This window comes from Branchiostoma lanceolatum, chromosome 6, assembly GCF_035083965.1.
Source record: "Branchiostoma lanceolatum isolate klBraLanc5 chromosome 6, klBraLanc5.hap2, whole genome shotgun sequence".
Taxonomy (NCBI): Eukaryota; Metazoa; Chordata; class Leptocardii; order Amphioxiformes; family Branchiostomatidae; genus Branchiostoma; species Branchiostoma lanceolatum.
The window spans coordinates 14,553,285-14,572,737 of NC_089727.1; the positions used below are offsets into that span (position 1 = coordinate 14,553,285).

General features: G+C 41.9%; 3 protein-coding genes across 9 annotated transcripts; 1 reads left to right on the top strand and 2 right to left on the bottom strand.

The window, feature by feature from the left end:
- Positions 1-341: 341 nt before the first annotated feature.
- Positions 342-3,498, bottom strand: LOC136436759 (large ribosomal subunit protein uL6-like). The gene is made up of 6 exons (XM_066431004.1): positions 3,396-3,498; positions 2,322-2,369; positions 1,819-1,898; positions 1,506-1,631; positions 917-1,130; positions 342-497 (listed from the first exon to the last, which is right to left on the bottom strand). The coding sequence occupies exons 1-6, from the start codon at positions 3,481-3,483 to the stop codon at positions 391-393; spliced, it is 663 nt and encodes a 220-aa protein (XP_066287101.1). The 5' UTR covers positions 3,484-3,498; the 3' UTR covers positions 342-390.
- Positions 3,499-3,525: 27 nt separating this feature from the next.
- On the top strand, positions 3,526-7,489 carry LOC136436758 (histone PARylation factor 1-like). 2 transcript variants are annotated; one of them, XM_066431002.1, is made up of 8 exons: positions 3,526-3,579; positions 3,966-4,038; positions 4,163-4,267; positions 4,747-4,933; positions 5,327-5,425; positions 5,699-5,849; positions 6,091-6,178; positions 6,663-7,489. In XM_066431002.1, exons 1-8 carry the CDS (start codon positions 3,565-3,567, stop codon positions 6,968-6,970), a joined length of 1,026 nt encoding a protein of 341 aa, XP_066287099.1. In that variant the 5' UTR covers positions 3,526-3,564; the 3' UTR covers positions 6,971-7,489. The 2 variants fall into 2 exon arrangements, with proteins under 2 accessions (XP_066287099.1, XP_066287100.1); XM_066431003.1 differs by lacking the exon at positions 3,526-3,579 and adding an exon at positions 3,723-3,740.
- Positions 7,479-19,276, bottom strand: LOC136436756 (pre-mRNA-processing factor 40 homolog B-like). Of its 6 annotated transcripts, none has more exons than XM_066430998.1 (16): positions 19,149-19,276; positions 18,317-18,428; positions 17,712-17,964; positions 16,950-17,065; positions 16,303-16,383; positions 15,717-15,902; positions 14,945-15,208; positions 14,429-14,509; positions 13,981-14,121; positions 13,439-13,699; positions 12,888-13,162; positions 12,178-12,380; positions 11,336-11,693; positions 10,650-10,921; positions 9,719-9,919; positions 7,479-8,439 (listed from the first exon to the last, which is right to left on the bottom strand). In XM_066430998.1, exons 2-16 carry the CDS (start codon positions 18,404-18,406, stop codon positions 8,366-8,368), a joined length of 2,856 nt encoding a protein of 951 aa, XP_066287095.1. In that variant the 5' UTR covers positions 18,407-18,428; positions 19,149-19,276; the 3' UTR covers positions 7,479-8,365. The 6 variants fall into 6 exon arrangements, with proteins under 6 accessions (XP_066287095.1, XP_066287094.1, XP_066287093.1 ...); XM_066430997.1 differs by having other exon boundaries at positions 10,653-10,921; positions 18,257-18,428; XM_066430996.1 differs by having other exon boundaries at positions 9,722-9,919; positions 18,257-18,428.
- Between the last annotated feature and the right edge of the window lie 177 nt (positions 19,277-19,453).

Here is a 19,453-nt window from a genome sequence, read left to right on the forward strand (position 1 = left end):
GCAATTCTAAGTCAGTTCGGGTGGGTGAGTGAAAGAATTGAGGAAATATCAATTTGGGAGGGGGGGGGCATATACATGGCAAAATTTCTGTTAATACCACATTCAAAATTTATTTATCTACTTCCAACCATCCTGACATTGACTCATTTAGGATAAGTCAATATCAGGAGGAAGGGCAGAACTGCTGTGTAAAATATCTAGAACTCTTCCAAGTTGTTAACAATCTTCATGTTATTACAGCACTTATGACCCCTAAAAGCTTTCTATTCATAAGTTGAGACCCTCTGAACTAAAAAGGTACTGTTAGTGTTTAAAGAACAACACAAGAGATGAAACACAGGTCGGGTATTTCACATTTTATTCAATAGTTTCTCCTATGTGTGGAAATGTCTAGTCCTCGGGCTCCACGATGGTGGTCCTTTCTGAGACATAGATTCCATCCAAGAACTTGCGGATGTCCTTGTTCTTTACAGTTGTGCTCTGTTGGACAAGGGCAGCTGTTGGGCAGAGAAAATAATAAAGTATCAAAATACATGATGGTTTTGACACTGGATAAAGCAAAGAACAACAGTAATAGCACCATCAGCGCTCCATAGACACTTAACCTGTTCAAATTCTAAAGGTGGGTTGGAAGGATGTCATCATGACTATCAATAATTCACACGCTCCCATCAGTTCTGGGATGTCATTCATATTATTAAATCAATCTGACCTAGGTGACAATGGCCTGGCCATGTTGCTTTGATTATATGGATGACATCCTCTGGGAACTGATGCGAGCATGCAAATAAAAAACAAAAAGCACGAAAATTGATGTGTTCGCGGATGTCATCCATAAAATCAAATCAACACGGTCTTAGCAATAAGTATGCATACCAATCTCAAAAACAAAAAGGTTAGTAAGATTCCAACACACCTGAGCGAGACACCTGTTCCAGATCATTTCCTTCCAGGTACAGCTCGTCCTTCATGGCCGCGGACAGGCTGACCTTGATGCCCTCGCTCATCCTCACGCGGCGGATCACCTTCTCACCCAGGAAGTTCCTGATGTCCAGGACGGAGTTGCCCTCCGACACCGTGCAGTTGATGGGGAAATGGGCATACACTGACCTCATCTTGTAGCGGTAGCCCTAATGAAGTTCAGGTTAAGAGGAATGTAAATGACATATCCTTTTCTGTTTGGTGATAAACTGTTGTGATAGGGGACAAAGGGAACATGATAAAAACAGGAAAGCCACTTATCATGTTCACATAAATGGAATGGTTTCTCCACGAAAAAGTAACAGAATAATTAAAAAGAAGCAACTTGGATGGAGGATCTAAACAGAAAAATATTTGGTCTATGTCCACTTCCAAATAGTTTTAACTGCAGTGTTTAAGTAATAAGTACTAGTACTGCAATCCTGGATACTTCTACATGCTTACTTGGCCTTCTTTAGATAGAGCTTCCTTGATCTCATACAACAGCAATTATGTCAAAGTCTAACTTAGGTAAAGGTTCTCACCAGTGTCACACCCTTGATCATGTTGTTGACGTGGCTGCAGACAGTCCGCACACAGGCCAGTTCCTTGCGGTTGCCAAACCACTTCTTAACCTGCAATTTCTTCTTGCCAAGCATCTTCATCTCAACCTAAGGGGGGAAATTCAGTTAGTACTGTAGAGAACAAAAACTTCGTACAAGTGGGTACAAATATCTCAATTATCTGTAATACACAAGGTCTTTAACTTTACATCTTGGCTGCCAGATGCTTCAACATTTATATAAGTTACCTCTTGACATTTTAGCGCTATACAATAAAAGAGCAAGTGATTCTTACATTGAGATGTTTGAAGCTTTTCTTCAGGGTACCCCTAGGTCCCTTGACGGTGACCATTCGGGCATTGACACTCACGGTGACTGGAATCAAAGAAATGAAAAAACTTGTTACAAAAACTTACATTCTTTTTATGTTCACACTCACGTATTTGAGACCTAAAAGGCTAAAGCTTTGAAAGTATGCTTTAGTACAAGTTCAGTATTTACCAATACTTGTCCATGTAACGAAATTTCTCTTGCGTAAATATGACATGCCTTATCTAGAAGGAAAAACATATCTTCAAAACAAACACCTCTCACTGTTACACAAGGTTCTAATGGTGTCTAATGCATTAAGTAAGTGGCATGGTTAACACAGCATTAACATTCTTACTTTCCTCTGTGACATACATTACAGACATTAACTTTCGATACACACAGCACTTAGGAATTGCTTTAGGAAGGCCTATTTGTTTGGCTAGGTATGATTAAAAACAAAACATAAACCATGGTTTGAATACTTACTCCCCTCAGGGATTTTCACCTCCTCGCTAGATTTGATGGTCCTCATGGCTACAAAAAAATACATAGCCAAGTCAACATCACAGTCAAATACACCACATACAACATAATTAAGGTATAATTAGTATAAATGTATGCTGTAGTGGTAAGACTTCATTACTTCAACTTCAACTTAAACTACCCCCAGATAACCCCGCTAGGGGCAAAGTAGGGGGGAGGAGGTCCCAGGCTAAGGCGGGCAGGAGCCGTAACAACCGCGCCAGGCAGGGCGTTCCACTCGGGTATGGTGCGGGGGAAGTATGAATATTTGTAAGAGTCTGTTCGGGCGTAAAGTGGTTGAAATTTGAGCGTGTGGCTTCCCCGGGTGCACCCCTGAGCTGGTTTATTACTCATGATTTATTACTGTTAAGTACCATTTGCACAATAAAGAGCTGAAATCATAACTCTGAATTGGACATGATAGGACAAAATTTCTCATTCTCACAAATTATGGACTAAAATCAGATCATACGTATCATATAAGTGCTCTTACAAAGTCGAAATCTTCACACTTCTTACAACACAAATTACTCATACAGTCAAAGTACCACAATAGCAGCACTTATCATACCTATACTTTCATTTCGTCCTGTTGAAGCAAATATTACATGCGGCAAAGCTGAACATTTGAGCATCTTGTCCATTTTTTTCTACCACGAAGAAATCGTACTGGATTTGGATTTCATCTATCGTACTGATTCGTAATGTTAATTCTTTTACTTTGTACGTAAAATCAGCTTTATCTTGGCAAGATACTTCAGAGGTTAACATTTGCAAATCCATACGTGTCATACATTGTGAGCGGAACAAAATAAAGTGGAATTTGTTGTCTATGTCGCCATGTTGGAACTCAGGTCCGTGATCAAGTGTTGAAATCACGGCCCCCAAGCTTTCATACCAACACGATTTTACAAAAAATAACGACATCCATGTCACCATTATAATGTTTCCCGTTAGTATGGAATGTTTTGAAGTGCTGATGATTCTACATAGGGCAAATATTAGAAGGATTGTGTAGTAATTCCGTTTCAGGCTTACCTCTAGAGCAATGGAGGAAAGAAAGAGGAAGTACAAGGTATTGTGGGAGCGGAAATTCCCAGGGATCCAGGCCTTTTGTATTCTGCATGGGGATTGGTTGATGGTAAGAGCAAACATCCAATCAGGCGATCTGTTTTAAATCTTTGTAAGCACATTTTCGCGGGAAAACATGGCGGAGAAGAAGGTGGGTCCACGCGTTCTGAATAATGTGTGATGAAAATTCGTTTTGCACGGATTTACAGCTATATTTATACAAGTCTCAGTTGTCACAAGCTTTAAAACTATCGCTAAAACACAGGAGTGATGCGATGACGTACTGCTAGACGTTGACATTGAGGTTGAATGGTAAAATACGAAGGGGAGGGCAGTGTGATTTCCGCCAAGTTTGCAAATTTATTTGCTGTGATTAAAACGCTCTATCAATAATTGCCACCATGACTTGTCGACTAACTGTTACTGTTTACAACAACGTCGGGATAACCGTTAAGGTAAGTTTCTAAATCCCATGTGTTATCGGGAAACATGCTCAGAGCATCGACACAACATTTCTGTGACTCGTGTGTTCTACAGGGTAAGAACTCCGGACCTCCGCGGAAGAAAGCTAAGACAGACGATGGTGGAGGTGACCGTGGCACCAGAACAGGTCAGCAGCTTTTGTCTAGAGCTGTCCATAATCTGCTGAAAGTAGTAACTACCTAGAGAAGCCATACTGTGCATCATGTTTTATTTTTATTATCATTAAACCATTATCAACATCCACCCCTTAGCTGCACTCCATGAAGATCTAAAGGCCAAGTTCAAAGTTGATATGCCAGACGACTTCTACCAACTCTGGGACTTCTGCAAGACACTGGATGCGGAAAATCCTGCAGGTCAGTAGTTTTGATGCTGAAAATGAAAGCCTACTTTGTAACTGATATAATCATGAGAATTATGTTGGCTATCAATACTTTGTTTCCATTCAATTCAATGACGGAGACAACTGTTCTACTTCTTGATCTTGATCTTGACTTCATACTGGGCAACACCCCTCTTGTTGGGGTAAAGCGCCCAGGGGAGTGCGCTGCGCTTTTATTGTCCTCTGAGATGCAGGAGACTGCCTCCTTGAACTTGGGAGGGTCAGCTATCTCCGTAACTTCTTGAGGCAATCAATTCCAGTCTCTCACAGTGTGAGGGTAATAGGAGTGTCTATAACAGTCTTTGTGAAATGGTAGACTCTTATATGAGTACACTTGTACCAGTATATGAACCAGTATATGGACAACAACATTGTTTTCTTTTGTTGTGTTTTATTTGGATTTTGTTCTAGCAGTTGATACACCTCAACTTTCCTGTACATTTTCCATCAAAGGAGCATTAGATGATGCCCTAGGCTTGGAACTTGTTGGTCCTTACGATCTCCTCGCTGATAAGGTGGTTACAGAAGGCGCTCAGGATGCAGACTTCCTCCTTCACTGGAGATACTTCTACGACCCACCTGAGTTCCTCACAGTCATTAAGGGAGATGAGGAGACACAGCATCACATTGGCTACTTTAGGTATGATGAGCTGTAGACTGTAGCTAGTCTATCTTATCACTTATATTACGATAAACATCTTTTGTTTCATATGAATGAATTGTTTATTTAGTCATTTTGATCAGGTATGAAAAGTACATCGCAGCCAGGCTGAATTGCATACGTTTTTTACATACAGTATGCTACTTAAAAACTGCTGACATTAGGTATTTTACAATAATATTATCCTATTTAACAATACAGTATACATAATCTAAAATCACATATGTATGTGTAAGTGTGCATTGAAGTGGGATAGATATTTTATCTGACAGTTGAAAAGCATGTATAGTGCTACACTATAAGTAGTGTCATAATTGTACCTTTATTAAACATTTCTCCTCACTTGTGTTAGATGTGTTGTTTTTATTACAGAGATGAACCGAACAAGAAACCGGTGTTTGTGGCCTCCAACCTCGCCCAGAAGAACCACACCATTTCTCCTCAGGGAGATAACCTGTTTGCAGCTGTCAAGTAAGCATCTCCTACTTCCATCTTGTCTTGTTTTTTTGTTTGACCTTTTATTCAAGCTCGAAATTGCTCTATTTAGCCATCAGGGCCCCCTTTCATAGAGTTTGAGTTTGCGAGAAGTGTCAAGGGGTCATTTGGAAAGATAACAATGTCTTTATTCCTCTTGCTGCTGATCAAAAACAAGATAGTGAAAAAGTGCTGAAAGTTATTCACCTGTATTGTCAACCAGATACATGTAACCTATGTAACTTTCATCTAATTCGTTTTATGTTGTAGATTACATCTCAACAAAGTCTTGAAACAAACAAAGGACAAGAAGAAGAAAAAAGAGTTGAACAAACTGTCTGCCAAACTGGAACAGCAGGCAAAGGAGGGAGGGTACTCACTCGAGGAACGGCCTGCATCCTTTAAGGAAAGACGGAAGAAGGTAAGGAGTTTATTTTTACCAGACCTAATTTAATTACTAGTAGTACAGTTATGAAAAGCCAGTATCTAGAATGTTTACTCAAAAGTTCAGAGTCAAGATTGTAGCGCTTTAAATTTTACTTTTACTTGTCGATAAAAAACTGTAGTGTTAATCTATTGGTTAAAAAACAGATTGAATTGTTACCTATAAAGAAGACAACAAAGGCTCTAAGTATTGTTTTTCCATGTTCCCCATGTCTCAGATGGTGACCCCAACCTTCCATGGTGCAGGGATAGTGGTGCCCTTGGACAGTAATGAGGTGGGGTATAGGGAGCTGCCTGAGACTGATGGTAAATATTGCATCTCTACTTTGCTTCCTTGTTCCGCCAGAACAAAGTGTCAGTTGAATTGTACATGTACTTTCGCATTGGTTTTGTTTCTCGGTAAGTGGTAAAATGAGGTTTTTGCAGTGTTTTAAATTCCCAGTTAAGAAAATTCTGTGGTACAGTCATACCGGTAATGGAAAAAAAATACCTATTTGAAGTGTCATGATTTCATGGTACTGTGTAAGGTCACCAAGAAAATGAAAGTTACTACCTCGAACGTTTCACAATTTACAGTATTTTGATGCATTTTTTGATGCCATCAGGGGCACGGCCAAGCCAGGACTACACAGAGTAACTGGTAACTGACTGAAGAAGTGACCATCTTCCGAGACAAAAAGAGCCGAAGAGATGCATTTTAAAGTGAAATATGCAGTGATATTAAACAGAAAATACATGTGCTTTGCCTCAAAGTTTTTATCAACTTACGTCAGAGTTATCTTCATCATAGGTGATCTTAAGAAGATGCTGAAGAAAGTCGTTGAGGCGAAGGATGATGACGAGCGGATGACACGTTTTGGAGACCTGCAGGAAATCGTGACTCTGGTGCAGTTCGCAAACGACGAGTGTGACTACGGGATGGGCTACGAGCTGGGGATAGACCTGTTCTGTTACGGGTCTCACTTCTTCCACAAGGCCATCAGGAACCTGCTACCGCTGGCGTATCAGCTGTTGGGGAGAGACGACTTCGGGACAGTCATCGAGGCACATCTAGACGACAGACGAACAACAGACCTGGCTAGGCTCAGGCTGAAATAACTGTCAATACACTTTGGCTTGTTTGTACATGTACTTACTGGATTTGATGTCCTTAGAGGCTAGTTTGTCGCACAATATCTGGACAGAAGAAAATATGTATTCTCCTTTGTTACAAATTTTTAACACTTTCACTAGACATGTACACCCATCATAATCGCCTGTAGAGACACACATATTCCTTAGGGTGACTGAACTATATGACAGCATCTTTTAAGATACTAGTACCTTAATACAGATGTAGTATTTACTTTTATGAAGATTAAGATGCGACTTCCTACTCAACTGTGAATACTTAAGAAACTTGTTTTCAGTATGTAATTCTACTTAAACTTTACTGGTAGCCTTCTTTCTGTATCACCTTATTCTACGAAATTGCGACAAAATACCTTTTGCCAGATTTTATGGGAGAATGTAGTATTTGTGCTCTAATTAGGTCTCTCATAGTATGATATAAAAGTTAGATAGCATGATATGTATTCAGAAAATGGATAAATAAAGATTGAAGCAGTTTCCCAAAAATGTGTCTGGATGACATTTAATGTAGAAAAGATAGTATCATGACACAAGTTGTGGCAACACAGTTCAAATTGGCCCCAGAAATTGCAAAGTAACAAATTTTCTACAGACTTTTCTGCCTTTGTAACTAAGACACATCATTTCGGAAACATATGAATGATTTTTGTCAGAAACAAAGTCATGATAAATTACATTTAACCTCCCTGCTGTGTACTCATTTGGACTGCAGTGGGTTACAGCATAACTCAGCAGGATAAGGGTTAAGATCTTGCAAGACATGCTGAAGCATGAAATACAGGCACAGTTCTCAGGCAGTAAACATAGTGTACAAAAGCTAAGCCTAAGTCTACAAACATGTTTTAACCTTTAGCCCACTAAGGTAGCTGTTTGGCACCAAATTTGTGTTGGTTACTGGGTAAGGCTAATGGAAGGTCATCAATACATGCGTAAAATGGACTAATATGAATGTTGTTTGAGTTGCAAGTGTTCATCTGCTAAGATTCTGTATGACAAGAAATTAATGAAAACTTGCAGAAAATATTGACAACCGTTGATTGTGTCCTCTCCCTTTCATACATCAATCAGGGAAATACTGTGGGATTTTCGCAGGATCCATAAACTTTGCCACCTACAAAACTATGGAGTACAATGAACCCACAAACTTAACATTACAAATTTTGACAGCCTAGGACTACATCTAGTGCTTACAACTCTATTTATCACAACTGTCGGATGGTAGCAGACTGTTTCTCTTAATCCTTTTGTATCTAATTACCCGTTACACTTGGTGTACCCCAAGGCTCAATACTAGGCCCATGACTGAACCCCCTCCCCAGCCCCCTTGGATGTCACTATTTACAGAGAAGAAAGAATCTTGGACTACTGGTCATCTGCTAGCTGTTGGAGGAGGGCTCGTCTGCGGCTCTCTAGCTCCCCTTCACTGAGGTCGCTCTCTGTGGGGTAGAGGAGTGAAGAAATAAAGGGAAACAGCCTTACTTATCCACATCCTCAAGCAGCAAAGACTAATGTTTATTCTGATCATTTATGAAGTGCTCTTGTACTGTGCATTGACCACATACTTGTTTCTCTACACATGGTATATATACACATCAGTATTATACAATAATAATACAATTGAGTCCATGTAGCCACAGTGAATGTGCAAAAGGTAGTGTTAACAATGTGTCTCACAATTACTAATTGAGGTAATTTTACTCGATGGCACATTCAAATAAGCTGTGCAAATGAAAAAAAAATACATATGGATTAAAGAATCAGATAAAAGTTGTCTACCCTATCTTATTAGTTTGATTGTCAGTTAACGAGCAAGCTCATTTCAGCCAGCATCGTCTATGTAACAAAGATAATTATCTTTGGTGTATGGTGTTCTTTAGGTTATGACAGAATCCTGTAAAGGCCCAGTCCTGTGTATACAGGCTTTTTTATATGACGTGATTTCTGACATTTTGGAGGACATTGTACATCCGTTACACATGCCAACAGCTGTTGATGTACTCCAACATGGATGCAGGGATTCAAATTACCATCACGATGTCAACAAAAAACCTGTGTGAAACTTAATCCTGGAAGTGAACCAGTACCGATTCATCCGGCATTTCATTGGGCATCAAACACACACATGCAAATTTGCTTGACACTCGTAGTGTTAATGTGAGAAGTTTCATTACTGAAACATGTTTATTAAGGTCAGTTTATTTCTTGCAGCATTTCATTTGTAACTATTGCAGCAGCCACCTTGCACTTGGATAAAAAATCTTGTACCCTCTTAGTTGCCCAAATACCCTGAACACCCCTGATGTCTAGTGGTACCATCCATACTTCTGTTGAGGTTCTCTGGGAGAAGAATAGTCCATTCCTGATACAGGGGTGCTCAGGCAATATCAAATGACCTAGGCACAGAGCTCGAAACTGACTGAAAATCTTGTCCTATCTGGGGATAAAACACTCTCAAACTTTCAAAAGAAGAAACAATGGATCTTTTGGCAACCATGAGTCTCCCTAACAGCTAACAACTTTGGTTCTTTTCCTTGCTTCATAAAAAATTCATTTTACAGGTATGACTGCCCACCTAATGTTTCAATGTAAAGACAAAAGGCCAGAGAAAAGTTCTGTTCTTGACTCTGGGACAAGATTTTGTGGTTCATATTAATTTCGAGCTCTGCTAGTCAAGAAGGGACTCAGCAGTGTCATCCATGGGACAGGATTATGTACCACCTGACGTATCCCATCCTGTCTTCTCCTTCTTGGAGTCGGATGGAGGAGGGCTCGCTCTGGACTCCGACTTGTCTCGTGACTTCCTCTCCGCCTTCCTGGTCTCCTGCTCAGAGTCCGACGAGTGTGACCGGTGCCGCCGCTTCTTTGACTTCTTCTTGTGCTTCCTGGATCTGCTGCGGCTCTCCTCTGAATCTGATCCTGAGGTGTGAGACAAGTGGATCAGGATCAAAACAAGTTCTTGGGTGGTGGAGAACATGTAAACTTTCTCAGCAATATTGCCACTTTCACAGAAGCAAATCAACATTTCTTCTTCCATATCTTAGCCTCCTTCTGAGACTTCTTGGACTGGGAGCATTTGGGGGGGGGTTGGGGGGAGCGCTGATACGTGATTTTTTACACTGGCCAAGGTTCTCTGATGCCGACTTATGGAGTTATGCCACTGAGGGAGGATCGCCTCTTCAACGCTGCCGCTCCAAGAAGTCTGCAAAGGAGGCTACCATATTCCACATGTACGGAGGAAGTTCCATGCTGAAAGCTTCTTTCCTAGAACTATAACGTTATGGACCAAGCTTGCTTCCCTGATTTGCTTCCCTGATGGATACAACTTTTCAAGACTAAGGTGAACAAACACCGGTCATTATAAACAAGTTAATGCAACCCAAACATCTGTGTGGCTAACGGACTGTGCTTTGTGTGAAGTAAATTTTAAAAAAGAAAAATAATTCTTATGCTCTCCTAGGGTGAATCATGAGAACACCAGAAAACAAATGCCACAAAGCAAGTATAGTCTAAGATCTGGTGCTATTTGTCCCAAGCGTAAAATACATAATTTGATGTTCAAAACTGTCTGGCATTGGCGTTTGTTTTAGAAGTAGACCTTGCAAGATGTGTTTGGACAATAAAAGAAAAGAATCAAAAAACAACTTACTACCTGTGGACTCTGATCTTGATCTTGACCGTGACCTTTTCTTCTTCTTCGACGACCTTCTGTGTGACCTTTCCTCTTCCTCGGACTCTGATGCAGAGTGCGACCTTGACCTCTTGCTGCGGTGTTTCTTGGCCTTCTTGGAATGTTTCTTGGAGGAGGATTTGGAGTGGTGGTGGCTGCATTCCGTCTCCAAGGCCTGGATGAACTCCTTGAAGAGTCTGGCTCTCTCGGATTCCACAAGGATTTGGTCAAAGGCTGAGTCATTTACAAACCTGAAGGAACATGGAGGAATAGTACATTCATAAGATGAGGGCTGTGTACCTAAACAATTTTCAGGTACAGCGGTTTAGGTACAGGACAAGGACCTCAATCATTGTATGAGGATTAACATATTCTTACCCCCCCCCCCCCCCCCAAAGTATTCACAAGTTTTCAAGTGCAAGATTGTGAAAATCGCCATCTCTGACATGGGATTCATCTATCTTGAGTCTAAAAAAAATGGTGCCCTTTAGTACTTTATTTTGTTCAGGTCCGGACCTGTACCTAAACAATTTTACAGGCACAGTCAGGGTGGTTTAGGCACACAACCCTGCATAAGATAAACGTTCCATAAGATTTAGAACTACATTTAACAGTATGAAGTTTCTACACATACAACTTGACAAAAGACAATAATTTGTACAAACCTGTCCCTGACATCATCCCAAGTTGATGTAGTATCCAGAGGTGGAGTGGCCTGCTTAAGCATGTTCTTAAACGCTGCTTCCTTTCTTCGTTGTTTCCTGGCTTCCTCCTTCTGTCTCTCCTTTTCCCTCGCCTCTGCCTTCTCAATCAGGCTGTTGTAGGACAGTTTTATGTTTCCCGTGTCCAGAGTGGCCGCACGTTTGTCAGAACTAATTGCAGTCGCAAAGTCTTCAAAACTCGAGTTGACCTCCACGGTAAAGTCTTTGTCCTTGAGAATGTCCTTGATGATTTTCTTCTCGTCGTGGAAGCGTGCCTTGAGGTCTTCCACGTAGAACTTGAAAAGGTCCAGTGGTGTTGACCCTGTAAAATTACAGATCAGTTGGTCAATGGATAGAATTGACATAAAAAAACTAAGCATAGCAACAGAAGTTGCCAATTCATTAGTTCTTTCATTCATCCATCCTTTCATTCATTCAATATCTACAGCAATTGACACAAAAACAATAAAAGTTATATGTTCTGTGAATAGCTTTATCAGGTTGGTAGGTTATAGGAAAATAACGTCCTTGTGACACAAACCTAAAGAAGATTTACCTGGTTGACGCACATCATTTTTCTAAAATTTGTGTGTTTTTCTTGACATACTTAACAAAAGAAGGGCAGCCTTGTCAAAACAAGCCAGCAGCCAGCGAAAATCATTGTCTAATCATGTTTTGGGGCCAGATACTTTTGTGTATGACACCCCCCTCCCATATCTGTCCCTCCTCCTCGCATGTCTGCTAATTTTTCCCCTCTTGCTACAGACATGTGTGACCAGGCTGCAGAGTAAGAGAGCTGTCCTGACCTGGCTGCCCTAACATGTTGGTGAACCTGACGTCAGCGCTGATGATGGAGTACAGCTCCATCCAGGTGGACATGGAGTGGAGCTGTCCCGCCTCGTGCAGCTCGTCCAGCAGCACCAGGAAACCCTCCCTGTTCTTCCGCTGCTGCCGCCTCTCCCGCCCCCGCTGTCGCTCCTTCTCCTCCTCCTCCTCCTTCTCCAGCGCTCTGACAGGAAATAAAGATGGTGTCAGAAGTGGGATCCAATAGACGACTTTGAACCACACAACCTCGTTTCCTCATAGGGAGGATTTTGTCCGTAAAGAATAGAATGCGTTTGAACAACATTTTCTGAACCCCAACTGGTGTCACAGAGCCCGATGGTTCGTGGGTATTCACTTCCCGTGGGCGGCGACATGCCATCAAACGTTTCCGCCTTTCGTTGCCTAAAATACAGAGAACGACTTATTTTGTACTTATCTGTCGTATATCAGATTGTAATCGAACACCATGCTGGCAAAGAAGGAATATTCTCTTGGATTCAATTTTAAGCCGACCAGCCCCATCTTTTGTGCTGAATCACAAATATTACACCTACAAGCGTACGATTAAAAGAGTCTTCATTCCATTGATAATGCCCCATACCTGATGTGCTCCTCAAAGCCCTTGCTTTTAGCTGAATGACAAATATTACACTTACAAGCTTACCATTAGAACATTGATAATGCCCCATACCTGATGTGCTCCTCGAAGCAGATGAGCGCGTCCTCCTTGTCCATGTTCTGTAACTCATCGTCCTCGGCGAACGTCGGGTTATCCAGGAGGTGCTGCTGGGCCTCAGACCAGGTCGTCTTGTACGTGATGTTCGCCATGTTGTCCAGGATGTTCTTCAGGGCCGCGATGTTCCGTTTGCGCAGGACCTTGGCGTCCTCCTTCTCCTTTTTCGCCAAGAAGAACATCACGTCCTCGTAGAGGTCCTTCCGATCTCTCTCAGGAACTGCTTGCCACACCTTGGGAAGAACATACATGTAGGTTTATAATAATGATAATATTCTATCTCCAAGTAGGCATCATTTACAGATGAACATTGGGAATTTTGTGTTCGAGTCAACTTCAAAAGAAAGTATCTCTATGTCACCTTTTAAACTTAATCTAAACACAGTTTACCAATAAAAGTTGCGAGGGGATGAGAAAATTGTGCTTATGTTACTTATAGATAAACTTCACATCACTGACAACAACTTAGTGAAAGAAAAGTGGCTGCTGAATACGTAGGGGTCACTGACCTGTAGGTCACAGAACATGCTCTCTGCCTTCCTGTACTTAGTAGTCGAGGTCATCCTCTCGTGACCCTCCAGGAATTCCTGCAGTTTCTCCTTTGCCTCCTTGGCCCTCTGCCGTTCCTCCTCCTTCTCCTCCTTAGCTCTCTGTGTCTTGTAGGCGTTGAAGGCCTGCTTCTTCTCGTTCAGCTTCTTGAGGGCCCCGTAGCGAGGGTCGTTCACGATCATCTTCATGGCCTGCTCCCACGTGGCGTTGGACGCAACTCCCTGGAAACAGAACACAAGAACTTCTTTTTCTGCAGGAAAAAGCTGCTACAAATTTACATCAGATCCAAATGTACAACATCGAATCTCTATCTGTACCCCAAACAATCTCTACAACATGTAAAGAATGTCAGAACTGCAGCTGAGCTACAGTTTCTAAAATCACTCAACTCCTCTGTAAACTTCTAAAAAAATACCTAGAGCCATGATAGGAATGCTGAAGATTTAATGGTTGTCAAGAAAGCAAGAGAAAACTGAGAAGTCATCGAAAGAAAGACAGTCACCTTCTCCTTGAGCAGTGCCTTGAACGCAGCCGTGGCCTCGGCCTTGTTAGCGTAGACGTACTCCTTCTTCTCTGGAGCGCTGTCTGTCGCGTCATCGCCAGGCTGAGACTTGTCGTCTGTGTCTGCTTCTGATGGAGTTCCCTGCACACCATTGGCAATACAAACAATCTTTTCATCAAGGAAGTTACTCACAAGGACAAGTCTTGACTTGTCATTTAGAAGCCTCACTAGGGATCTTTTGCTTGTATTTATTGTGCTAACGTCAATCAAAAGTTATTGCTTCCCAAATAAAATTCTTCCTGCTAGAAAACCTACTCCCCTTTGCCCAACTAAAGACTTACACAGTAATCAAACATGTTTTCGAGAGACCGGTACAGCAGTAAACATTTGTTTCATGTTAAAGAAAACTGTCCCCGACTAGGAGAAGTAAACAGTGTATTCAGCTGACCTCTGCCGCCTGCTGAGTAGCGACTGCAGCTGTATCTACGGCAGGTGCCGCCACCGCAGCTGTGGGCTGGGTCGTAATGTCCTGGGGAACACAGGAGCAAACAAGTTGACATCCTAGATCATGTATTGGTTGCTGCCATGAGATCGCACTTTTCCAATATTCTTACTGATTCCATTTAAAAACACATACTGTGTAAGCTGGCTGATTTCATCTCACAATTTTTTTTAATGTCGAACAACTCCCTTGACATACATTTCAAAGTGAGAATGTAAGATTTAAAAACAAATTTCTGCAAACTGCGACTTAACACAGGAACATGCATCTTGAAATACTATAAATTGCGGCCTTTTAAACAGACACTTTACTGTCCTTGCTAAAAAAACACAGAGGCGTAATATCAAATGATGTTACAAGCTCCAAATTTTCCTCTTTTCTCAGCCACTCTACAAATTCTGCAAACACCACTTTGATAAACACAAAGTTTTTTAACATTCTTGAACGATGAATCACCCTTACCTGCTGCCCGGCTGTCATGACTTGCCCAGGTGTGGTCACACCTTGTCCAGGTGTCATCACCTGTCCAGGCGTGCCCGTCTGCCCAGGTGTTCCCTGCGGCTGCACCTGTCCGGGCGGGGTCACAGAGGGACTGCTGCTTCCGGAGTCCCCTCCTGCGGTCTTCAGCTTGTCCAATCCCTGCGCTGCTATCATGGCGCGAAGTTCCTCCAGCTCTTTAGGGATGGTCCAGCGGGACTCTTTAGTTTGGGAGTTGTAGAAGTAAACCTACCAAGGAACATTCATATAGTAAGTCTGGAAATGTTTACAATGGTCAGAAGACGTTAAATCAGACAGTGAGTGAGGTGTTATTTTCCCAGTTTTCACAGTGACCACTCCACCACCAATTTATGACACCTCGAAAATGTGTTTCCAATGTATTGCTACTGTACTACAGAACTGTTTTAACCTCGAAATAAAAATGTCAACCACTAATGCATATATGTTCATTTTGCCATCCTATCATCATGCTACAAACCAAAGGAAATCACACACCACCTTGCACTAGAGGCTGCGACCGCTGAGCCACCAAGGATATCAAAGATCGCTCAACGAATTTCATATTTTCTGTGTGCTTTATTGTCTTCTAAATCATACTTTATCATCTTGCATTATATTCCAATCATGAAATCAAGGGTCACAAAAATCCAATTTTGGTCGCTGTACGGTCGCTCATCAATACTTCACAGTACATCAAAACACCACTATACCAAACAGCACCACACACTCCGCCCACCTTGCCACTGTCTGCCTTAAACTCCTTCCATGGACAGGAGTCCAGCAGCAGCTCTGCGTGTGTCTTCAGCTCCGCTGGTTTCTCCCACGTCGACTGTTTGGTTTTAGAGTTGTAGAAATACGTCCTTCCGTCAGGGGCCTTGTGCTCCGTCCACAGACTCTTCTCATCTTTGGACTTTTCTGATGTCTGTAAAAAAAATATGTTTCAACTTTTTTGAGAACTGTTTAAACTAAGACTACAATAACAGAAGAACTGATCAAGAGAAAATGAAATAACAGTAGTTTAAATATCTGCTGAGGGCTGTTCCATGTGTAAGGGAGGGTTATCAGGCGATTTGAAGACAAATAAAAGGATGGTTAAAAACTGCTTCTTAACCCCCCATCTTAACTTCTTAAAGTACAGTATGGAATAGCCTTGGAGAGATCATATCAAAAATCATATCTAGTTGCTTGTCGAGTAACTGTTTTTTGGCATAGCCTTAGTTAGAGAGGGTATACCATATGCTTTGATAAGACCCTGCTCATGACTGCTTGTTTGTGATCTAAGTGTACATGTGGCACCTGACAGCAGGTATTCTGATACACACCTGTGCAGGTGAGGCAGTCCCAGGTGACCCGGCCACGCTCTCCTGCTGGACTGACGCCATCTGTGGATTGACAGCTGTCGCCTGCATGAACAAACACACAACAGAAATGACACACAAAACTACACTCAGGACTTCACATCATATCACTGGGACTTAGGGGTTCAGATTTTCCAAGATTACAACTGATTTGATTGTGTAAGTTGATGGCAAGCTTATTACTCGGTAAACAGTTGTAATTAATTGGTTAACACTTTCAATTGTGCCAGTGCAGATAGATTAAACATGTACATACAATGTAATAACATAGATGCTATGATAATGTCATACAGGGTTCTAGCTTGCTTGAGATTTTTTTTCCATCATCACAATTCCCATTGACGGAAAGAACCTACAAAGCTTCTTTTTTTCTGTACAAACCTTGTACAAACTTCTATCAATTCATTCAAATTTGGACATTTTTACGTCCTTACTTATGGATTTTTGACCATAAAGGTTGAAGAATGGTCTAAATATTTTTCCATCATATGCAACATTACAAAATTCTGTCAAATGATAGAATAATGGGTGCTGGCTAGAATCCTGATGTCACATCAGAAAAGACTAGGACAACTAGAGAGCATTTATCGGAATGAAACTTGTTCCCTTACACTTTGCATGGGCTGGTCTGATCCGGAAACGAACCCAGTCACCTTGGTACCGGTGGGGTCGGCCTGTGTAGTCACACCTGGAGCCCCCGACGCCATCGCAGTGATAGCTGGGGCAGCTGTATTTGTGTTGTATTTGTATTTATTAGCAATAAGACAAGTCATTTCACTGGGTTAGTTTAGGCAGCTTTCTCTGGTAACGGCTGGCCCACAAAAATACAGACGAACATACAGCTTAACATGTACTTAACCTAGTACATAGCCTGCAAATAATTGAATACAATACTTATAACAATATACATTGTATTTCATTGCTGTAACATGAACAACACTCTCATCACTTGTGTATGGTACATATGAAACCTAGCAGATCACAGAGGTACGTACATGTACTACAAAAATAATTTCACTGTTTGCTTGTGATCTAAGTCATCCTAAACCTTGGCACTAATATTCTAGCCTGGGCACCCAGGCTACTATCGTTCAGTGACATGTTCCATCTGTACTTTCTAACTTACAGCTAAGAATATCAATATATCATTATTGCTTGGCATCACCTTACTATACAGACATTGACACTATACACAAGACACAGAAGACAAACGGACATGTGGCAGGTTCCATCTGTACTTTCTAACTTAAAGCTAAGAATATTAATATACAGATACTGTATAAAGATACAGTAACTCACTATTTAATTCCATTTTATGTATTATTACTATATACATTACTGGTACATACATTGTTACAGGAGACAGTACATACCAGTGGTCCCTGGTGCTTGCGCCTGCGTCCCTGGCATTCCCATGGGGGGCATGGTCATCCCTGGAGGGGGCATCATGGGCATACCGGGCATGGGAGGGGGGTGGCCGAAGGGGGGCATGGTCATGCCAGGAGGGGGGACGCTCATCCCTGGAGGGGGCTGGGACATGCCGGGAGGGGGGATGGTGCGAGGGGGCAGCTGGCCCATGCCTGGAGGGGGGAGGAAACCTGGAGGGGGGGCCATTCCTGGGGGCATCTGTGAAAATAGTTACAGACAATACATCTGTGTAATTCTCTGGTATAAACATAGTTTTCACAATGTTAATCATGTTATAGACACAATCAAGTTGTAAACTACAATACATCTACATTGGAAAGTTAACATCTACACCATCACAAACGAACACCGGTTAGGATATGCAGGGTTATGATTCAGCCACATAGCAACCAAAACTAACAGCACTGAAGATAACATAAGATAGCTACATGTAGTACCCCCAAGATGGATGAAACCCCCCTTCTGGGATGTTAGTGATAGGTGCATTTACTTTGAGTCTGGATAGTAAAGCCACATCATAAGAACCAATCATGATGCTAGTTGGCCTTACAGCGAAGGGCGGCATCATCATGGGCGGGGGTCCGCCGCCGGGAAACGGCGGGGGCTGGCCGGGCTGCGGTCCTCCGGGCGGCTTGTTCATTCTGTAACACGCTCACCAACCGCTAGGGGGAGAAGAAAAATATACGATGATTTTCATAATAATTATGTGCTGGATTGTTTGAACACAGGATAGAAGGTGTCAGGTCCCCTCCGAAGCATGATCTGATCACAGCCCTGCACTTCATTCCTGTTGCATAAACATGAGACTTGTACACCAATCAGAGGGATTGTTACAGCTTAGGCATTTAATATATATTGGCCAAGCTGAAGGCTGGGAAGAAAGAAGATTTTCCAATTTTCAGTTTAAAAAAAGTTTGACGATTTCTTCTGCTGCTCCCCTGTTAGCACTGCGAAACGTGGCTTTTGTTATCACCAACCCACTTAGTCAGCTTTCCTTCTTAGAAAACGGCCTAAGACAACAAGATGTTGCATGGTTCAAACATTATTAGCCTGTGATGCCCCCCTCCCACACTAACTGTGCACTTCCCCCTCATCAAATAAATTTCCAACAATTTTTCAGGTTTATTTGGCCCTACATCGAGACAACTGCTTTAAGGTCAGTATGACCAGGACACTGAAGACACTGTAACTACAATCAGACGTTTTGCGTTCCTAGAAAATTATTACAATGGAGTCTTTTACTCCCCCCTCCCACAAAGATAAATTTTTGCTACGAACACTTCCCCCCAAATTGACATCAGACGTCCATTTTCTCACCGTTATTTTAGGCCTGATTATTCATAAAATTCAAAGGTATTACAAGGCTCTTACCTGACTGCTACCTGACTAAAAAAACTGCACTTTCCACCTTTTTATGGCGTCCCGGCGAGATGTGGTCTTTCTTCTCTCCTGCCTCTTTCGCAGGGCACGCGTGACGACAGTGTGGTTTGGCGGGGCAGTGCAAAAGCGCCTCTAGGTGTATCAATTGAGTACTGCAGGTAAGTTATATTCGTATGATTTGACTACACGCAGAAAACTCTCTGTAAATTGAACCATAATTCAAATTCTAACGTCCTTGATACACCTGTGCCGTTTGAATTTGATCTTTTGGTGCTAAATATTTGATTGAAGGCTTTTTAAAGCCATT